At 37.7% G+C, this 20383-nt stretch overlaps 9 protein-coding genes across 9 annotated transcripts; 5 read left to right on the top strand and 4 right to left on the bottom strand.

Annotated features, from left to right (window-relative positions):
- Positions 1 to 26: 26 nt before the first annotated feature.
- On the top strand, positions 27 to 2028 carry RHIMIDRAFT_251421 (uncharacterized protein; the record flags this gene model as incomplete). The annotated part of the gene is made up of 4 exons (XM_023610838.1): positions 27 to 662; positions 714 to 1606; positions 1645 to 1732; positions 1783 to 2028. The coding sequence occupies 4 exons, from the start codon at positions 27 to 29 to the stop codon at positions 2026 to 2028; spliced, it is 1863 nt and encodes a 620-aa protein (XP_023466162.1).
- A 31-nt stretch (positions 2029 to 2059) lies between these two features.
- On the bottom strand, positions 2060 to 3106 carry RHIMIDRAFT_237381 (DnaJ-domain-containing protein; the record flags this gene model as incomplete). Its single annotated transcript, XM_023608747.1, has 2 exons — positions 2060 to 2958; positions 3022 to 3106. The coding sequence occupies 2 exons, from the start codon at positions 3104 to 3106 to the stop codon at positions 2060 to 2062; spliced, it is 984 nt and encodes a 327-aa protein (XP_023466161.1).
- Positions 3107 to 5823: 2717 nt separating this feature from the next.
- Positions 5824 to 7107, top strand: RHIMIDRAFT_282084 (uncharacterized protein). The gene is made up of 3 exons (XM_023613057.1): positions 5824 to 6099; positions 6163 to 6216; positions 6272 to 7107. The coding sequence occupies exons 1-3, from the start codon at positions 6054 to 6056 to the stop codon at positions 6808 to 6810; spliced, it is 639 nt and encodes a 212-aa protein (XP_023466160.1). The 5' UTR covers positions 5824 to 6053; the 3' UTR covers positions 6811 to 7107.
- A 342-nt stretch (positions 7108 to 7449) lies between these two features.
- Positions 7450 to 8535, top strand: RHIMIDRAFT_291831 (HCNGP-domain-containing protein; the record flags this gene model as incomplete). The annotated part of the gene is made up of 4 exons (XM_023613842.1): positions 7450 to 7499; positions 7581 to 7799; positions 7849 to 8060; positions 8116 to 8535. The coding sequence occupies exons 2-4, from the start codon at positions 7685 to 7687 to the stop codon at positions 8533 to 8535; spliced, it is 747 nt and encodes a 248-aa protein (XP_023466159.1). The 5' UTR covers positions 7450 to 7499; positions 7581 to 7684.
- Positions 8536 to 8973: 438 nt separating this feature from the next.
- RHIMIDRAFT_291830 (uncharacterized protein) lies at positions 8974 to 10958 on the top strand. The gene has a single exon (XM_023613841.1). The coding sequence runs from the start codon at positions 8982 to 8984 to the stop codon at positions 10731 to 10733; it is 1752 nt and encodes a 583-aa protein (XP_023466158.1). The 5' UTR covers positions 8974 to 8981; the 3' UTR covers positions 10734 to 10958.
- Positions 10959 to 12491: 1533 nt separating this feature from the next.
- RHIMIDRAFT_282078 (uncharacterized protein) lies at positions 12492 to 12979 on the bottom strand. Its single transcript, XM_023613056.1, has one exon. It carries the CDS (start codon positions 12859 to 12861, stop codon positions 12586 to 12588), a length of 276 nt encoding a protein of 91 aa, XP_023466157.1. The 5' UTR covers positions 12862 to 12979; the 3' UTR covers positions 12492 to 12585.
- Positions 12980 to 14716: 1737 nt separating this feature from the next.
- Positions 14717 to 17154, top strand: RHIMIDRAFT_313254 (uncharacterized protein). Its single transcript, XM_023614855.1, has 3 exons — positions 14717 to 15197; positions 15260 to 15831; positions 15883 to 17154. Exons 1-3 carry the CDS (start codon positions 15032 to 15034, stop codon positions 17020 to 17022), a joined length of 1878 nt encoding a protein of 625 aa, XP_023466156.1. The 5' UTR covers positions 14717 to 15031; the 3' UTR covers positions 17023 to 17154.
- A 734-nt stretch (positions 17155 to 17888) lies between these two features.
- On the bottom strand, positions 17889 to 18375 carry RHIMIDRAFT_237375 (uncharacterized protein; the record flags this gene model as incomplete). Its single annotated transcript, XM_023608746.1, has 2 exons — positions 17889 to 18188; positions 18247 to 18375. The coding sequence occupies 2 exons, from the start codon at positions 18373 to 18375 to the stop codon at positions 17889 to 17891; spliced, it is 429 nt and encodes a 142-aa protein (XP_023466155.1).
- On the bottom strand, positions 18311 to 19415 carry RHIMIDRAFT_282074 (RTA1-domain-containing protein). Its single transcript, XM_023613055.1, has one exon. It carries the CDS (start codon positions 19364 to 19366, stop codon positions 18485 to 18487), a length of 882 nt encoding a protein of 293 aa, XP_023466154.1. The 5' UTR covers positions 19367 to 19415; the 3' UTR covers positions 18311 to 18484.
- Between the last annotated feature and the right edge of the window lie 968 nt (positions 19416 to 20383).

Genomic DNA, 20383 nt, shown 5'->3' with positions numbered 1-20383 from the left:
TCTCACCCAGTTTATTTCCAGATCTAATGACGACAACTCGTCAAACTGCATCATCTACACCCATCAAGCCATTTTCCTCATTTGAAGAATGGCAAAAGCAAGTGCTAAAAGACAGTAATGGCAGCGCGACTACAAATAACAATAGACACCGATCGAGTCAAAACGAAAAAAAGAAAACCCTTGGACAGACTCGTCAAGTGGTCGATAGCCTCGATGGCGGTCTCTCGGACGATTTGGGTTCCATGTTTGAAAACCTCATGGACACACCCAAGAGTACACAGAATGTATACGACGAGAAACAGTACATTTCACCTATCGGACAAGACAAAAAGGTCGATAACCTCAAATACCTCAAGGAGCGATTCAATTATGCTTCTGTAGATTGTGCAGCAACTGTGCGTAAGGCGAATAAGGAAGCAAAGGGTGCTCAGAGTATTCTGTTTGAATCTAAGGATCAGTATATGCTCAATAAGTGTTCTACCAACAAGTTTGTGATCATCAATCTTTGTGAACAGATTCGAGTGGATACGATTGTGATGGCCAACTTTGAGTTTTTCTCTAGCACTTTCAAGGATTTCAAGGTCTATGCTTCCTCAAAATATCCTACCGACGATTGGCGTCTGCTTGGTCAGTGGAAAGCAAAAAACACACGAGATTTACAGGTAATGATAAAAAGGCTCATCTGATATTGTGTATAACATATTGCATTTCAGGTGTTTAGAGTCCCAGAAAGCCCATGGACGAACTATATCAAGATTGAGTTTCTCACTCATTATGGTCACGAATATTACTGTCCATTGAGTCTGGTAAGAGTTCACGGTATGTCCATGATGGAACTGTACACAACAATCGAAAGCAATGATGAAGATGATGAAGAAAGTCCAATGATAGAGCCAGAGCATCTTTGGCCAGCTGAGATTCGAGAACAAATCATCCAGCCTCAATTCGATATTGGCAATACGTCCGAGTCGTTTCCAATCAAGGTCGACGAAGATGATGCTAAACCAGAGCCCGTAGAGGCTCACGAACCGATTATTCCAGAGACACCTGGTCATGAAACGTATGATCAGGAAGCACCAGAGCAGGTATCTGAGACGCTAAAGGAAGAACAAATAGAAAACAGACAAACCTCGCCTGAATCAGATAGCAAAGGAACCTGTGCTCAAGAGACAGCAATTTTGACATTACCCATGGACAAGCCTCTGATAACAACTGCGGCCTTTATATCATCGTCAGAAAGTGTGGTAGCAAGTTATAGCACACAGAGTACAACCTTGAATACGCCTACTCCAGATCCGGTCCATAGCAGCAATACAACTGAAGATCACAATCGACCCATTGTCACGCAGCATAAGACACATCATACCAAAGAGGCCATCACACAAGAATCGATCTATAAGACCATCATGAAGCGTCTGAGCGTTCTGGAGCACAACATGACACTCTCACAACGATTTCTGGATGATCAGAACAAGGTGTTGAATGACGTATTTCTTGAAATGGAAAAGAGACACCAGGAACAGCTCATTGTGCTCATAGGACATTTGAATGAGACTGCGAGCCAGAAGATTGACAATATGGCAAGTCTTTTATATACATTTCGATTGTGTATATACTAACAACACATATACTATAGAAGAAAAGATATGAGCAGTGGTATGCAAATATGAAGGATCAAACTGAAAGCGATATGAGAGAAATGACGACAAAGATTAATTTATTGGCAGACCAGGTAAGAAAAAATAAAATAAAGGATGTATTATACTAATAAGCTCTTTATAGTTATCATTTGAGAAGAAACTATCGCTTATTCAGCTAACTATTTTAATTACATTATTTGTATACATGGCACTATCCAAGGGAACATTGAGTACGCTCTCACCCATTATAGCAGCACAATTGGAAGAAAGGAGAAAGCGCAAGACAAGGAAGCATCCAGAACTCTTTATAGATACCAGTAGGGATGTCGATACCGAAATAGAAAAAAGACAAGACCAGCAAGTGCCTCGGAGCAACACAGCGATATGATGTCAATAAATAATATATATCTACATTTTATTTACAAGTCCACTTCCATCTCGTCCTTCTTGCTTACTAATGACGATGAAGAAAAAGCCTGTTTGATAAGAGAGCATTGCTGTTCTGTTAGTTGTGTTGGGTATTCGACTTTGAAGCGAATAATTAAATTTCCTTTTTCGCCTGTCTTTGGGTCTGGCATACCCTCACCAATAAGAACTTTTTCATCACCATGTTGTATTGGTTTTAATATCTGAGAACGACGTGAGAGACCATGTTCGACAATACAAATGGAGCCATCTAACCGTTTGATCTCCTTTTTGAATCCAGTCAAGGCTTCTACCAAACTCAACTGCACATTCGTATACAGGTTTCGCCCCTTTCTCTTAAAGATAGAATGCGGTAGCTCACGAATCTCAAAGATCAAATCACCAGCCTTTCCTGGAGCCCACTCGTTTCCCATGTTTTGAAAAGAAATAGTTGTACCATCTACATATCCAGGCTTGATCTCTATCTGAACTACTTGCTGCTTCTTGGTATATTTGTTTGTCTTCTTGTCGACAATGTCACGAGTCAACTGAAACTTTTTGGTCGTACCTTTGTAAAGATCTTCCAAGGTGACAGATACTTGATGAACAACGGTCTTTTGTCGTTTACGCTGCTGGAAGCTTTGTTGTGGTTGGTATCGGGGACGCTTACGACCTGGAGTTGAGAAAAAGTCACCAAAGTCAAAAAATATGTCTGAGCCAAACATTTGATGGAATAAATGATCAGTTTCTGGTGTGTAAAAGTAAAAGTGTTGCTGGCCGTCCTCAGGATCGACCGGATTATCATATTCCTGTCTCTTTTCTGGGTCACTCAGGACTTCAAAGGCTTCTGCGATCTTTTGAAATTCGACCTTGGCTGAAGGATCCTTGTTTCTATCTGGGTGCCATTTCAAAGCTATTAAAAAAGAGGAATCTAGTGAGGACATATTTATATACAGATATAAATAGATATTCATACCTAATTTACGATAAGCCTTTTTTATTTCTTCTTCTGAAGCATCTTTGGATACTCCAAGGATTTGATAATAGTCTGGTTGATTCATTGAGAAAAAGAGTGAAAAGAAGAAAAAGGGGGATAGAAAAAGTAAGCTTGCAGCATTTGTTGCATATAAAAAATTGTCATTCATTTTTTGTTCCGACGTTTCTGGTAACTTCTACTCGATTTTTTCCCGCAGCGCAATGGCGGAGTGATCTCTTTGTATCTGTTTGGGGGACAGAGAATCAGGGGTGTATCAAGTAATTTTTGATAATAATGATAATAATAATGAACCAATATGCCGATAAAAGGATGATGGCCCATTCCCTCTTTTTTTCTCTCTTTTAAAACTATTATTATTCTTCTAACCCATTTTTTTCGCACTCTAGCCTTACGATATTTTAAACTTTTCGCTAAGACTTTAACCTCATAAAGTTAATGTGAAGAACATTTATCCAAAGAACAATTTGTAAATTGTGATTGGATAAAATTTTTATACAATGTCAACTTGTTTTTTATAATATACACTATTTCCAGAAAGAGATGTCGCGCTGACTCGTCGCTTTTTCGTATAAATTATATTATAAAAACTGCAAAAATGCGACTTTACTTTCTGAAAAGACTGTATCAAATAGCTTTTGCATAGCCCTAAGAACAACTGTATATCCTGATAAGGGGATCTTATAGGTCTAGAATATCTCAGGACTCCACATGTACACCCCTCTATACACAAGCTATTCCATTCTAAGCCATTGACATCAAGCTAGCCCTTTAGAGTAAGCTATAGCAACATATTGTTCAAAAACAGACTCAAATTAAATCGCCTGATCACGCTACTAGTGTTTCACGCCAAGTAATTCACTAACACTTGCTCGTTTTGATTGTAGCTGTGTTTAATTTATTCTTGACTACTCGAATTCGGCTAATTCCGTTTGATCTGAATGGGTGATCTTTTTTTTTTTTGTTTGTTGAAATAAATGGATGACGCTTGTATCTATTGCCCCACTTTAATCTCTATAACCGTCCACAGTCACACATAGTGTCCCCCGCCCCTTTTCAAGTTCAACAAACCAAAATATAAGGAGAGAAGAGAGAGAGTGGGACTTACAGTTTATGTAATTTTATCCGGATTGGTAAATCCGATCTTTCCTGCATTATTGCCATAGAAAACAAGGTAATACAGTAACAAAAGGATCGGATGGGGGATAAAATAAGTAGTGAATTATTTTTATTTCCTTATACTGAATAATCGGAAGTCTAAAAGGTTTTCACCCTTTTAGCTACTTTGGTATATTCTAAAATAACCGACCCTTTTTTGGGGGCGTACACCAAAATCTTGAGTGGGATGACGATGATCGATGACAGCATACCTCCCCCCTTTGTTCTTTGTCTTTTTTGCTAGTAACACACATTGGGGTCTTGTAATAAGAAAGAAAAGCTTAATTTATTTGATTACCTTTTAAGTTTCAGTCCCCTAAACCAATTACATAAAAATGATCCAGCAGCTCGGCACAGTTAGTGACATCATAGCGGGAAGGGGTGTTGATAAACCATCAATGTTTCTTTTAAACACATTCAACTTGCTTGTTCACAAAAACAGTAAAAATCTGTCCTTTTTTTTCTTCCTTAGTCTATTTTTTTCTTTTTCTTTTTTCTTTCTTCTTCTATAACCCTTTTCTACTCCCTTCTTAAATTCTTCCGTTTAAGTTTTATACAAGTCCTTTTAAACAAATTTAAGGATTTCATAGCATAGAAACCTTTCCTTTTTGCATCGTATTTGAATCATAAAATAAGGTAAAAAAAAAAAAATACAGATATTTTTCCTTTTATAAACAATCCTCATTTTTTTTTTGCGGAAAAAAATATTTTTTCTTTTTTTTCTACTTTTTTTTCTTTTTTCTCTATTTTATCTACTTCAAGAATGACGAGAGCAAGTAGTAGCAGTCGATCCGGTTCATCCAGTCATAGTCATAGTACTCCCGAAGATCAAAGATATAAAAGGTACTCGTTCTTGACTTTTTTTTTCTTCGTACATATTTTGACACATTTCCCCTGTAGAATAAAGTTGAATAATCACGATGATAATAATACATCTGGTCAAAGTAGCAGCTCACCCGTTAGTTCCAATACACCCACACCCCCGAGCACATCTTCGACTAATGGCTCAACTATGAAGACACAGGCAGCATTTGTAAACAAACTATACAAGTAATATAATAACTTAAATATTACTGATGCAGCCTTTTATTGATCTTTATATTGATAGAATGCTCGAAGATCCTCAAACATCTGATTTAATTTCTTGGTCAGCTCATGGTGACCTGTTTAGTGTATCCAATCCAACTCTCTTTTCAAAATGCATTTTGCCACAGTACTTTAAACATAACAATTGGCAAAGCTTTGTTCGTCAACTCAACAGTAATATCATATTCAATTGACAAATACGCTCAGTCTCACTTGTTTATAAACATAGTGTATGGATTTCACAAAGTTAACGATTTGATACATTCTAACCTAACCAACGAGAATCAAACTTGGGAATTCAAGCATCCTAATTTCCGAAGGGGCGCGGTGGGCGACCTTCAACATATCAAGAGAAAAAGCGCCAAAAACCAATTACAACATCTGCAGCTGCAACGGCAGCAAGAATTGCAGCAGCAGGAACTGTTGAAAAATAACAAACAATTACTTCAACAAAAGCAAGATGAATTAGACGAACAGTCTCCTAGAGAAGACGCCACACCATTATTGCAACAACAGCAACAGCAACAACAACAACAGCAGCAGCAGCAACAGCAACTACAGCAAGAACATATGGTCAGTGATCACGTATTAAAAATAGAGTCCCACTTATTGGGCATTGCCAAATCCTGCGAATTGCTATACAATGAAATCGTCCATTTACGAATGGTCGTATCTAAGCAACAAGTGGTAAAATTTTTTTTTCGATTTTCTTTTTTTTTTAGAAAAAATAACCGACGATTTAAAATTTTGGCTTTTTTCTTAATTAGGCAATGCAAGATCTTGTCGATGTTGTCTCCACCTCCAAATTAAATTTGAGTAAGAAAGACTAAGCTGCATAATTTAGAAATTCTAATTTTCTGTATTTTTTTTTTTCTGTAGACTGTACTTGTTCAAATAGCAATAGTATAACAAACGAACAAGACTTACAAAATGGTAACTTTTAACAACACGTCTAGACATACACAAGAGCTCATTTGCTTCACTCTAGCTGAGAATCTCCGATTACAAATATCCAGACTGAAAGAAATTCAAAGTATCAGCAGTAGCAATAGACCTCGCTTGGATACTCGCGAAAGGTCGAGTAGCAGTAGCAACAGCAGTGGCAGTGCCTTTACTCCCAATGGTAGGCTCTTGCGCTTTGATTCGAATGACTCGACAGTCAAAAACTATAGCATAGAGAATAGATCGTTCAACAACAGGAAATTGCCAGCACTCGAATCAATGCAGTCCTCTGAACAACACGAGCAAATGAGCGAACGAAAATCTTCTTCTTCATCCATTAGCTCAAACAACACAGCCTCATTTTATAACTATCATCATCAAACTAATAATAATAGCCCTAGTAGTAGTAATAATAATATTGATATAAATAATAAATCGAGTAAGTATGCTTGCTTTGTGGGCCTAGACTTTCCTTTTCTTTTATTCACATTAATACATTTTTATAGACGAAAGAAACCCCTCCTCGTTTATGATGAGCTTTGGCAAAGAATCTCACATGTTAAACCCTGTTCACGACAATGGTAGGCTTGAAGAAGATATCAGCGATTAAACAAGCAGAAAAAAAAAGTTTAGTAAAGGCGTATTACAACTTTTACCCTCACCCTATTATTCGTTTATACCATCTATTGCTCCTTTTTGTTTTAAATCTTCCCTTCATCTTCTTTTGTAGATTGTCACCTCACACTCGCACTCACACACACATCACACACGCGATAGTAACACCGTCAACGACAGGAATTAAAACTCTCTTCTATTGCTCTCATTTGTATTATTCCCTTTTTTATAAGCTTTCCTTTTTTTACAAGGTGTAGAGATTAAAAGTATATACTTTCAATATGTTTTTCACACTTTAGTTGGCTATCAATCTTTTCTCTAATATTAAAAAGACAGTGAATTCTGCCTTTTTGAGAGATATATAAAATAAATGTGGTCAACGCATATAAAAAACACGTAACTGAAAATGTTGTTAGAGACCTTGTATAAATAATCTGAGCTTGACTTCTTTTTCTTCTTTGGACCAAAAAGTAAAACCAGCTATTCCCCAGCTAGTCCTAAGATATGTAGTATTATAGATCATAATCGAAATTAACCTGGTGCCTGCTGGGGATGGTTTGGTTCTTACCAAACTTTGGCCTCATCCACTCTCTTGTTCTTTCTTTTTTTCTTTTACTTTTCCGAGGCAGTTATCGCTGACCCAACCAGATACACTTTGGGTAAGATACTAGTAAACTCTTTATAAGTTTACTCACTCTTCTTGCTTCTCTTTTTCTATTATAAACTCTCTTCTTTGTAAGCATTTAATATCAATGTAACTGCTAATTGTTTATTGTCTGAAACTATCATTTGTCTGTCAGTGTGCGAATAATTTCTAAATAAAGTGTAGTAAAGAACCCCCAATATGTCAACTTTTCTGTATGCATTTGAAACTCCCTTTTTTCCTATTTTCATGAGTTCATTGGCAGGTCTTGTGAATTACTCTGATGAGGAAGACTCGTCTTCAGTTGACGAACAAGGTAAGTGATATAGTGAATAGTACTCATCCTCCTAATATGTAATATACAGAAACCATATTAGTTCAAAAGCCAATTCAAAAGCCAAATCCTCCACCTGAATCATCAACTCAACTACCATCACAACAGCCTATACAACAAATATCAGAAGCAACCGCATTAAAGAGTAGACTCTTAACCGCGCTCACGCCAAAACCAATAGAAGGTATAGAGAATTGGGGGATTCCAGAAGAACCAAAAGGACAATGCGATCCAGAAAGATCGGTAAGATCTATTCTTTTTTTTTATTGTATCCTATTTCTCATTTTTAAGAAAAAAGGCGAAAATTGCACACTTTTTATCACTAAAAGCATCCGGACACAGACTCAATGATCATCTTGCTCATAATAAAGCATTTAGAAATCCAAGAATTTATGCAAAATTGGTCGAGTTTATAGAAGTGGACGAAATTGGAAGTAATTTTGATCCAGCCGATTTTGACCCACATGGATTCAACAAGTCATTCTATATTGATGGTATTCTCGATACTCAGCGACGGCTTGCAGAAGAAAAGGCAAAAAGGACATCCGTGCAGTTTGTCAAGAGTGAGATGACACAGGAGCAATCGGAAGCAATGGCAAAGGCGATGGCCAACGCGGCCAAGGTAGCAAGTAAGATTGCTGGTGAAAAGCGAAAGGGTAAATGGGATGGTGATGAAGGTAGTAGTAGTAGTAGTAGTAGTAATAAACCTCGCCATTAAGAAGAACTTTTCCTTGTCTTTTTCTATTTCCTTTTTTTAAAATAGGTTGAATATTTTGCTCAGTTGCTTTCATGAGCAGCCAAACTGCTGGGGTCGACAAAAAGATTATTTCTTGATTGAACACACTGTCTTGTTACAGATTAAAGTCTGTTCAGTTCTAAAACTTATCTATGCTAGTTATGTCAGGCGGCATTTTATACATTCCAACCGATTCAGTCACACAAGTTTAAAAAATAAAGGGAGATGGCCATGGTCAGAGAACGGTAGACACCATTTAGAGACAGTAACCTTTATTACTGAGAAACCGAGTTGACCACATGTCGTGTTCGACGAATTACTTTGCCTTTTTTGTAAGGTTTATGACCAGCATGGGTTTCACCAACGGCGCATAAAATTATAAAGCTCGGAAATTATCTCTGGCTTTTTCTTTCTTTTTGTACGTACAAATGGCTACCATTCATTATCTACCTCTGGATATACTTACAATTATCCTTGATCAAGTTGGATTTTTAAGCAACCAGCTTACCTGCAGGCTAGTCTGTTTCAAGTGGTATTTACTTGTTACAAAAGCAGCGTTTAAAGAAATTCACATTAACAACAACGTACGTTTCAACCAGTTCTTGGAGCTCACTGCAAACCGTCACCTTAACCGACTGATACCACTTGGGGAAATGGTTTCCGTAATAATTATAAAGAACGTTGAAGGGTTTGATAGACGAACACCATTTATCACACGTCATGAATTTGAACAACTAGTTAGACGCTGTCCCAATGTCGAAGCAATATCAGCATCGAGATTAACTTTCTTAAGCTTTGTTTCGGCGTATTTACTTGATATTGATGATAGTATAAAATGGAGTATCAAGAGCTTCCTTACGGAGAGAAGGTATTATCAGTTCACTATCGACCATTATTACAAATATAAAGACTCTATTGTTTGCCTCGAAGACCCTGTTAGAATGAGTAGCACACAGTTTTTGGAATCATTTCCATCGCTCCAGCAGCTTTATTTACATAAATACCGAGTTGTCAGCATGGAGGAATTTATGTTTATATTTGACACCTGCCTCGATTTGCAGCTAGCAGCAATAAATCTTCATATAGACAGAATATCAAACACTTTCATTAGACCAAAACCGTATCCTTCTTTAAAGGAGTTATCCATCGCCAGTTACTCTCACCCAATACATGAAGGTACGATCGATTATATCACCCAGAAATTCATCGGACTCTGCAAAATTCGTATCCAAGTAGATTCTTCTCCTGAGCATGATGCATACAACGCCGCATATAGTCGACTCTTGGAGACACACCTCATGCGTGCTGGGCAGTCATATGAGTTTCATTTGACGTTTATACACAGTGACGGCTGGACTGATACCGGGATTGGTTCTGCTAGGATTGATACGATCCGAGCTTGTCTAAGTAGCATATTTGGGACACGACAAACCTCATCAAATATATACCATTGCCTTATCGTACGCGCATTAGACGATAGTGCTAAAAGATCAAAGCTGGACACTTACCTGGAAAAGGTGAAAATTGATTTATCAAGGTGTAGAACCGAGATAAGTTTGCCTCATGCTGGCATTGGGAGTCAACTGAACGAGTACTTGGATGGCACCGCATCAAACATATACGAACTACACGTAAATAGTCTAAGCAACTCAAAAGGAAATTCTCTACAGGGTCTACATACGGCTATAGAAAAATGTAGTCGGCTCGAGAAGCTAACACTATTGGCTTGTAAGCTACAGAGCTTCAAAGGCTGTCTCAGTTTATCTGTTCAATCGGTTCACATCAATCACATGGAAACTTACCCTACGTTCTTTAAAGATTTAGTAGTTAGTTTTCCAAACTTGAAATACCTTTGTATAGGGCACACTACGATTGTAAATGACTGTTTGCCTGTAAAACCTGTTGTGATAGACTTGCTTAATTTAAATCTCGAAAGTCTAAGTCTATATAACTTGAAACACCAGCACTGTGACTTTGACAGAAAGCCGTGCATGATATTTGTAACAACATCAGGAAAAACGACTTATTTCAAGAAATACCTTTTTGATAACCCAGAAAAGCTTACACGCGAGGAAGCTATCGAAGAAGAAATACGGGCTGATCCTATGCACCAGTTACATATTCGTTGTCGAAAGATTCATCAGTTATGGCTGTATGGCATTAAGTTTGAAATAAATTAAAGAATCATCAAGTACGATAATAGCTGCATGATTCGTTAAAACAAGTATTTCCTCCTCAACTTTTCTCTGTAAGACGGCTTGCTGTCCCCTTCTTTCTCAACCAGTTATTATATATGCGTCATGCCTTATCTTACATGCATAGGCTACACTTTGCACTTTGCTACCAAGACAATTTGATTGTGCTTGCTCATACACTATTTCCGGAAAGAGATGTCGCGCTGACTTTTCGCTTTTTCGTATAAATTGTATTATAAAAACTACAAAGATGCGACTTTGCATTCTGAAAAGACTGTACAGTGCTCACGGTACCAATTTGCTTTATAATTTATTTTTTTTGGGTGAACATTACATGCGCCAGAATATATACCATAAAATAGGCTAAATAATGTAAACACGAATTTATCATAAATGGTCTGTTTTGATCAACTGACAACATAAAATTGAAATAAATAAATAAATAACAGCATTTCTTTTTAACTCTTCTTCATGAAAAGAAACAAAACAAATCGGTAACTTTATAGAGCCATGTTTAGTGTGGCGCCACAGATTTCAAAGTTTTGTTGAAAGGCATCATAGGTAATGGGTAAAGGTAGCGCCCGTAGAATTAGTCTAACTTCTGGTGTAGTGTTTCCCTTTTTTTTGCCGCCAGTGACGCTACTGGTGACAGCGCGTCTTTCTCTTTCTCTTTCTCTTTCGCAAGAAAAAAAAAGTCTTCACAGCAAGGTAATCTAGCAAATTGGCTTTGATTGTATACAGAACAAGAGTACTTAATAAACTTATTCAATTATAGATGGGAATGCTGACAGTACTATTTTACCTTTGAAGTGGAAGCCTGAAACAGGTCGTACGAGCAAACTCTTACTAAATGACCCAAGCGCTATAAATCTGATTGTTCGCTCTTTAGTTGGTAATGTGTTTTGCTATTTGTATAAAGATACTTTGCTTATCTTACACATTGCATCTCTTTATAGGTGAAATTGCTCTAGAAAATAGCTACACAGTAGCACAGACTGAATGAACTGATACAAAGAGTGAATTTACTGTGTATATCTCACAGAATGCAAAAGAAGGTCGGCTTACTTCAATCGATCATGTTTCAGTGTTAGAAACTATTGAATGATGTATGCGGATTCATGAAAAATTTAGGTTATTGCCTACTGTTTTGATAATCTCTATCAAAGGATGGTCTAGCCTAAGGATCGTGAAGAGTTTAGTGCTGATGATAACTCATTTTTGGTGCATTTAAAATGTAACTTCTGGGCATAGAAGTGTTTTTTTGTTTTTTATTGATTCAGTTAACAAAACAGATGCAACTAATGTATCTGTACCCGCATTTATTAAACTATGCCAATTTATGTCTGATCCAAGCAAAAAGCCTTGTTTTTCATACATTTTGAGACTCAAACTATTTGTTTGGCCTGTGAAGTTACAATAGGCAAAGACAGATTATGAGAATATGATAATATGATGGCTTTAAACTATAAGGTGATTTATAGGATTTAAATGATCTTTTGCTTTCCCTTTATTGAAAATGTCTTCCCAACTCTTGTTTTTTCCAGGTACGGTTAAACTTTCAATAAACTGGGCATCTTCAAAGGTATAATTTGCTATGGTATTGTCGTCTTCTTCAATTGAGTCACCATAGTCTTCCAAATCTTCTCTGCGTTCTGTCATGTTTTGTTTTTGCTACGGTCTTCGTCAAGGATTGTTTCAAAGTTTTTTTTTTTTAGCTTTTTCCAATCGGTAAATTAAATTGGTTCTTTCACTCCTTGTACTGTCTTCTTTGACCAAAATTCCCTTGCAATGGAGCATAGCATCATAAGAGTTGGATTAGCTTTGTATTATGATGGCATTAGGCAGGATGATGGCTAGTAATGAGATGCCCTAGGGCAACCATAGGATCCAGCGTTGTTTGATTAAGATGACCGACTTTAGAGTCCGCAGACAACAGCAGACATTGCTTAGCCCAGAATGCGCAGCTTGCTTCCAGTAGGGATCCATTACTAATAATGGTAAACTCTCTTCTGAATGCAGTACTTGAAAAACCTTTAGTAACAATAACAAGAGCAAGAGGAAGCGCTTTGTAGCTAACATACGTGGAAGATGCATAATAAACGAGTCTTAGCATGGAATCTTGATCAACTAGATACTGGATTTCAATTAAAAGTAGAGGTATTGATTTAGTTACTTCAGCTCGTAGTATGTACTATTTTTTCTACAAATAATGTCGCATAATTCGAAAATTTATAATACAAAAAAAGTACTTTTGCAAAGGCTAAAAATAAAATGCAATCAAAAGGAGACGGCATACAAATGAGAGAAATAAATACCAAGGAAAGAATATAGAGAACTATACAGTTAGTTATGTAAGAAAACTATCACATGTATACAACTTACCCTGAAGGCATCTAGATGTGTCCTAGCGATAACTAGGACGGAAAATCATTACTTAAGCGTATTCTAGTTCTTGGTTGCTCCTGATCGTCCACTCTTCTTCGACATCTTGTAGGAGCAACAGCAACCCGACGAAACCTATGATGAACCATGCCATTACGTCGAAGCTCACGAAGGATGTGCATGTAGTTGAGGCAAGCAGCAACATCCCTGTTTCATAAGCGATATCTATCTGGAGCTGTCATGGCGGTTTCACAGTATAGATTGGTGCATCTACAAGCAATGTTCAATCAGTATAAAGTCATCCAAGTGGTTAATGTATTATTACCTTAAAAGGCCATGGCAGACAAGAATAGGATATCGCTCACGTTGATACGGTCGTGGGTTTGGAACACAACGGAACGTGTGGAGGCTTTCGTTGTGGCATGTTGGACAGCACCCGCCGGTCTTATACTCGTCTATAAGAAAGACTTGAAACCCATGTTTCTTGAAGAATCTTCGGAAACCAAGGCCACGGATGGACTCACGATACCTAGCATGGGGAGTGGACCAGTTTCCTATCACAAACACAGCGTCTTCTCCAAACTTGGTGCGCAAGCCTTAAATAAGTTTTTGTTGAAGTACACTGAAAGACGGAACTTGCGAAAGAGGGGGTATTCATTATCATGGTTTGTGATGGTATGTCCATAGAATACACTGAGAACGGCAGACTGTTCAGATCTGGCTTGAAGGAAGCAGCCAAAGTCTTCTACTGATATGGTGCTGCTTGGATGTTGAGAAAGGGCTTGCTCAACTTGAACCAGGATGGCGCAGGGGCTGGTGCGTGGGCAAGATCGCGGGAACTAGTGGCTGAGAGTTTTTCAGGCGTGTTGCAGATCATAGAAGTCAACATGTTGTACCATTGCAAGCCGCCTCCGTAGCCGTAAGCAACTCAAAAAGAGAAATTGTTACACAATACACAAATTTGGTACCAATCATATTAGATTTTTTATATTCTTCAAAAATGCTCTACCTGTCAATCAAACATACGCCCTTCAGCTATACACTTATTTTATATAAAAGCGCTTTTATAAAGGAACGTACAATGGATTATACAAGTGTACCTTAACTAAGAGATGCTTTAACTGTCTTTAAATATACATGCCAATGGCTTGATTGTTGTGTTCCCGATAGAATGTCTGATCAGTGCTTCTTGCATTAATTTTCCCGCTAGCCAGTGATCCATCCTTGACATATTTGACTATTATTATAAAACTCATTATATCTTTATTCTTTTCCGGTTTCTTTCTGTGAGAATGTTACTTTGTGTTAATTTTGTGAACTGTCGATCTGTGTAGCATTCCGATAGCAGTTTTGCTACCATCCAGACTCACTTACCATAGAAACGTTCTTCCGTTAGTGAGCCGGTTAAAAGATTTAATCTATCCAATCGTTTCATTAAAACTAAATAAACTTTTTACCAACTCTCCAAAAAAACTTATGTTACACTCAGCTGTTGCGGTCCTTTGTCATTTTTATTCCGCAATTGTAAAACTAAAAAGGAACAAAAAAAAGATCTGACTATGGTTGCTATGTTACGATTCAATAACAAAGCTACCATTTAGGCATCATGCTGGTGTAACCTAACTTTAACTTTGGAAATGTCAATAAAGATAAAGGCAAAGGGAACAATGAAGGCAACAAAAAATTTTTTTCTCCTCACGGTTGTTGGTTCTCATTCGGGAATTGAATTGAAGTCAAAAAAATTTTCCATCTCCACTTACAATAAAATCTATAATCAACACCTTCCTTCCTTCTTTTCCTTCCTTTGAGTCTTTGCTATTATTCCAACAAACAGCTTTCCAACGCGCACGCGTGTGTATTAACGACCTACAATATTCATTGCTTATTGAACGACAGATAATATGCCAAGCAGTACGGAACATCCTCACTTACAGCTCTGTGTTAATGATTTGCTTCATCCTACTGAGAAATCGGAAACATTGCTCGAAGCACTCACAGCTACACAACTTGAAGAAATTGAAAAGACATTGAATAAAATAAAGATTAAAAAGCAATCATCCTCTTCCGGTAAGGCAAAAATTATGACTCATAAAAAATTGTTTTTTATATCATTTTCCCTCTCAACACAGCACCAACTACGCCGGCTACGTCAACCACTCCGGCTGCCACACCTACTTCTTTACATCATGATTGGGCTTTAGTCGCAGCACAGATAGCAAAGGCTCTAGCAGACACAATCGCTTCTTCAGCTGCAGCACAGACATCCAAATCAAAAGCAACTAAGCCACCACCTCCATCACCATTATCAGTAAATGCAGCACCCGGAGCACTTTCCGATAAGTGTCTCTCACCTAGTATGTCAGTCTCTCCTTCAATTTCTTCTACAACAGATACTATGACCACTTCTAATCATCCAACGGATGATGTAACGACACCAGCAGCAGTAACAGAAGACACCATTGCTCCCGCTACTACTACTACTACCACTACTACTATAACTTCTACTGATAGTAGTACTACAGCTACGCCCACTCCCACGTCAATAACAAGCCATGAGCCCCGTACCGAAATTCGTGATGGTATCGAATGGGTTAGCTTTGTTTATTCTCACCACAGAGTTTTGCGTCGTTATTCTATTCGTACAGATATCGAAAAAGTCGATCTTAGCCTTCTAGACGAATCTTTCAAGAACGAGAACTGCGTAAGTGTATCTCTGTAACCAGCAATATCCGTGTCCTTACGCTCTAATTAGGTGTACCCACGTGCAAACCTTCCTCGTGAAGAATACAAGGGAAACCGCTGGGCATACGAAACTGAATGCAACACACTCGGCTGGAAATTAGCTTACCTCAATGCATCCGAAATTGCCGGCAAAAGAGGCTTGATACAACGTGCAGTTGATTCTTACCGTAACAGATATCCTAGCATGCGTTCTCGCCGCGTCGCTCGTCAAGAGAAGCTACTCAAGGGTACACTCCGTAAACGCAAGCAACGAGACTCTGAAGAACCTGAAGAGGAAGAACGTTGCACGAGCAGCAAAAAGTCAGAAACTGATTTACCTAAAACGGTATCCATTGACGACTGTGACGGTCGATCCAAGTGCCGCATTCGAATCAATGTCGATACAGTTTCGTTGGATTCCATTGATGCAGAATTTCGCAAGGCTAACTGCGTCTATCCTCGGGCAATGGAAATCAATACGAACTCCCCCTTTGCTTCACAACGTCAACTTGAGGAAGCACGGTGCAATGAACTTGCTTGGAAACTTGCTTGGTTGAACCCAAAACAGTTGGCTAATCGCAAGAGTTTGCTTCAGCGCGTCCTTGATGTGTACCGCTCTAAATTTATGCCTGAATTAAATCCTCGCCGCAGAACTTCGATCAGTATGGACACATCACCACTCACAGCGGACGCACTCGCCTCTAGAAGCCATAAGGCGACTCGACGCAAGTCCCATGATGATAATGAATCGCTTCATAGTGGCACAACTGATTCTGCAGATGATGGTATTTCGCCAACAAGTATGGATAGGAGATGCGCTTCTGCAAGGACCGTTTCACTGAACGATCTCATGCTACCTGGACCTACTACCGCTACATGTCCAACTGGATTGATATTTGAAGCACAGTCTATGTTTGAGTCTCCCGCTGGCGGAAACGATTCTTGTGGTCTTAGTATCAGTAGCAGTGACAGCAGCAATGAATCCAATGCCTTTTCACCTGAAAAGGATCTGTTTGGCTGTGACGATAGCTTATTCAAAGATGCCTCTTCTATGTTTGACATGTATACTGACCCTTCTGCTATATGTGAGTCCGAGCAAAATGATTTCATCAAAGCTGAAGAAGACCACATCATGACGGACTCGTTTATCAGTCAACATTTTCACGTCTAATTTTTTTTCCTTCACAACCGTCACCTGTATATATATATTTATATACTTATACCACTTATCCTTCCCTTTCCTTCTACTTCCTCAATTCTTGTATATTAGTTAATATTTATTTTCTTAAAAACATCCACCCTTGTAAAATAAATCAAAAAGTACAGTAATCAGATAGAATTTAAACAGTTGAGATTCAGTGCAGAGGGTTGAGAATAAAAAAAAGTAGGAGCATTGTGAGACGATGTTTTTTTTTTTAGAGATATGAGACTACTCGAAGACTAGTTTTCGTTTCAAAGAGAGAACAAAAGCAAGTAAAGACTATTGAATAAATATCACTTTAAAATTAATGTTCTGTGCTTTTTTTTATTGATTTGACCATAGGTAAGAGCCAATAAAGCGTCATCTCAATATTAGAAGCGCTTTGGAGAAGGGTCGCGTTGATGTTGGAAAGAGTCATATTGGAGAGGGCTTGAATGGAATATCATGTTGAAATCATGTTACTTGCTCACGGCTAAACATTTATTTATAGGCATAAAATTCTATCTACTATCACATTCTCGCTTTTTGAATGACACTAACTATCATATGGCAAAATTCCGACTGTCATCGACAGCAGCATTTGGGCTTAAATAAGAGTAGTCTACGAGATGCATCAAATCGTTCTTATGTAAATCTGTTGCTCTATAAATATACAATGCTTACAGATAAATAAATATTCAGATATTTAATGTATCGTTGTTAATATTGTACTGAATCAGCTTTAAACATCTCAGTCAATACGTAGAAAAGAGTGACTGAAGTAGCTAATCCATGCTTTATAAACCACTTGTTAAATTGAAAGCAGCCTATTATATATGAAATCTTGGTTCTGTTCCTTACTGTAAAAAGGTGTGTTTGTTCTTGGTGAGATATTCTTTTACAGTTGTTGGTATTCTGCTTAGCAAGATTTCAGTGAAATTAGTTACTGTAGTAATTCTTCCGCCAAAGCAGACTTTAGCCGTAGCTAAATCATATCCCATGTGGCAATGATTTGATATAAACACATTGTAGTATTCGACAACAGAAACATTATTGGAGAAGTTCTCGACGCCTTGGTCTCCTGTTACGGCAGCACCATTCAAGTCATAGACAAAATCCTTATGCTTCTCGATAATATCAGTCAAAATCCATGGCAGCTATAGCAGCAATATTATCAGGTAAAATATATCCACTACGCTCATCAGGTTCGCTAACATCTGCAATCCCACTATCTATAGAAGGATAAATAAAGAGCATGCTTAAGACAAAGCGATCAGAATGTAAGACGATAAGAGGTTTTAAATGCCAACTGTATAAGATACGAAGGCCAGCGAAATGGTACATGTGGCTCTGTTACTTTACACATTGGTTTCAGTTATATAAATATCTGTGCTTTATTGAGATATAAATAAATGCAATAATAATATAAATGTTATAAATGGATTCTAAGTGTTTAAACAGGATTCTTTAACATTCTGACGGTGTTTAGATCAATGCTTGATGTAGCCGTAACATCCTCCTGAGCATCACGTTTAGGAATGTAATTGCCAATGTAATATATGGCATACAGAACAAAGCAGATTGCGATTGCTAATGTATCAAACACATAGAAAGCCCACTCCGTTCTGGCGACAGGCCCATCATAACCAGTAGCGTATTCAATTACACGATAAATAGAACGAATGTAAATAAGAACCAGCGTGGAAAACAGACAAATGGCGAGTTTTCGCTTGGGATTATCAACACCTGCTACATAAAACGTGTAATTGTCATTGCGGGAAACATAAATGGTGATGAAAAAGAAGCAAGCAAGAAAGAACAGTTGAATGAACAGACCCACCAAGACAATTGCTTTACCAGTGTCGGCGTTGCCTGTTGCTTGAAGGCCACCACCAGAGCCTTGCAAAAAGAAGGAAAAGATGTCACTTGCAAAGAAGAACCATGTCACAAACTTGGGTCTCAAGTAGAACCGTTTTTCTTGTACTCTGGACAGCCTGATCATTTCACCTAAAGTCTTGTAATTGACCAATGCTAGCGCGTTAGGAGCAAGCAGAAGGAACAAATTCATAACGGCAAATCGAGCAATGGATGTAAAGCTATAGCACAGTACTCGAATTAAATAACCCACTACTTCCATAAATGCTGTAAAAGATAAGATGTATAAAAATCGTCGGCTTTTTGTTTTGTAGACTCTGTATGCAAAGTAGAGCATGAAGATTATATACACCACAAGACTGACAATAGATAAGGGTTGATTGGGAATATAATGGAATAACAACCAGGTCTTGTCTCCTGAAGGTCGATTAGCAAAAGCACTTGGAATGTCGCTATCCATGTTGTTATAGAAATAAAAGTGTAATAAAGTACAATTTCATGAATCCGGGTCCTTTTTATAGACAATGACTATGTTACACGACTAGCCCAACCACTGTCAACCGCCCTTTGTATTTTACTTAATTTTAGCTACTGAATGTCATTACGAATTCAATAATGCCATGTATTTGCTTTTGAAAATGCGATTAGGTACTTTTATTTACTGAATCGTTAAAGAGAAGTATACTTTAACAAAGGCTCTTTGTCAGAGTGATTGCAAGAATTTCTTATTCGATCCGAAACCTAATGCTCAGTGTAACCTAACTTACTTTTAAAAAAGCTATCTAACTTTAGATTACTTATTAAAGTAAAGTATCTATTGACGCATATACATACGCACACATGCATAGACTGCAGAAAGATCGAATAATTGCAGCTGTGCAATGGCATTGCGTAGGCCTTGTATGCTTCGCTGATTGTTGAATTGGAAGCAATGATTGTCACAACTTTGCGTGTTTTAGCCAAGAAACAATTCTGATAAAAATAGCCAAGAGTTTCGTATCTTTCTTTAATCAAAGTGTATTTATGTCTTTATTTCTGTTGCGCAAGTTGTATGTGATTGATTACTAATATCGAGGATTATCTAAATGAATATAACCACTACGTTGATTTATTATTACGTGTATACATACACAACGCTACAAGTGACATTATATATGCCATTAGATACAATTACCAATAAAACGTGCAATATTTCAAATGAATAAACGATTTAATTGAAAAGCGGATAACAGCCTTCAAAGTAACAGGAAATTGGCCGCCGAAAAGCCTTGAAATAATGAAATCTTATTGGCTAAATGGGCTTGGCGTGTAACTAATGTCCTGAATTCATGGCAATTTCTTGGTCTTCTTTCTTTTGCATAAAGCTTACTGGTTAGTTTTCATACGAGTATTGTCATTTGAATAAAAGAGGATTTTATTGGTCTGAAAAAAAAATGTCCAAGAGACCTACCTTCTCAGCGTAGTAGTAGAAGGAATA

This window comes from Rhizopus microsporus, assembly GCF_002708625.1.
Source record: "Rhizopus microsporus ATCC 52813 unplaced genomic scaffold scaffold_8, whole genome shotgun sequence".
Taxonomy (NCBI): Eukaryota; Fungi; Mucoromycota; class Mucoromycetes; order Mucorales; family Rhizopodaceae; genus Rhizopus; species Rhizopus microsporus.
This window is presented reverse-complemented; position numbering and strand designations above follow the sequence as displayed.

Coding starts and splice junctions, on each gene's coding strand:
- RHIMIDRAFT_282084 (XM_023613057.1), top strand. CDS start 6,054: ATGCAAGATCTTGTCGATGTTGTCTCCACCTCCAAATTAAATTTGA. Junction 6,100..6,162: donor CACCTCCAAATTAAATTTGA/GTAAGAAAGACT, acceptor TTTTTTCTGTAG/ACTGTACTTGTTCAAATAGC. Junction 6,217..6,271: donor CGAACAAGACTTACAAAATG/GTAACTTTTAAC, acceptor GCTTCACTCTAG/CTGAGAATCTCCGATTACAA.
- RHIMIDRAFT_291830 (XM_023613841.1), top strand. CDS start 8,982: ATGGCTACCATTCATTATCTACCTCTGGATATACTTACAATTATCCTT.
- RHIMIDRAFT_282078 (XM_023613056.1), bottom strand. CDS start 12,861: ATGCTAAGACTCGTTTATTATGCATCTTCCACGTATGTTAGCTACAAA.
- RHIMIDRAFT_313254 (XM_023614855.1), top strand. CDS start 15,032: ATGCCAAGCAGTACGGAACATCCTCACTTACAGCTCTGTGTTAATGAT. Junction 15,198..15,259: donor AAAGCAATCATCCTCTTCCG/GTAAGGCAAAAA, acceptor CTCTCAACACAG/CACCAACTACGCCGGCTACG. Junction 15,832..15,882: donor CTTTCAAGAACGAGAACTGC/GTAAGTGTATCT, acceptor CGCTCTAATTAG/GTGTACCCACGTGCAAACCT.
- RHIMIDRAFT_282074 (XM_023613055.1), bottom strand. CDS start 19,366: ATGGATAGCGACATTCCAAGTGCTTTTGCTAATCGACCTTCAGGAGAC.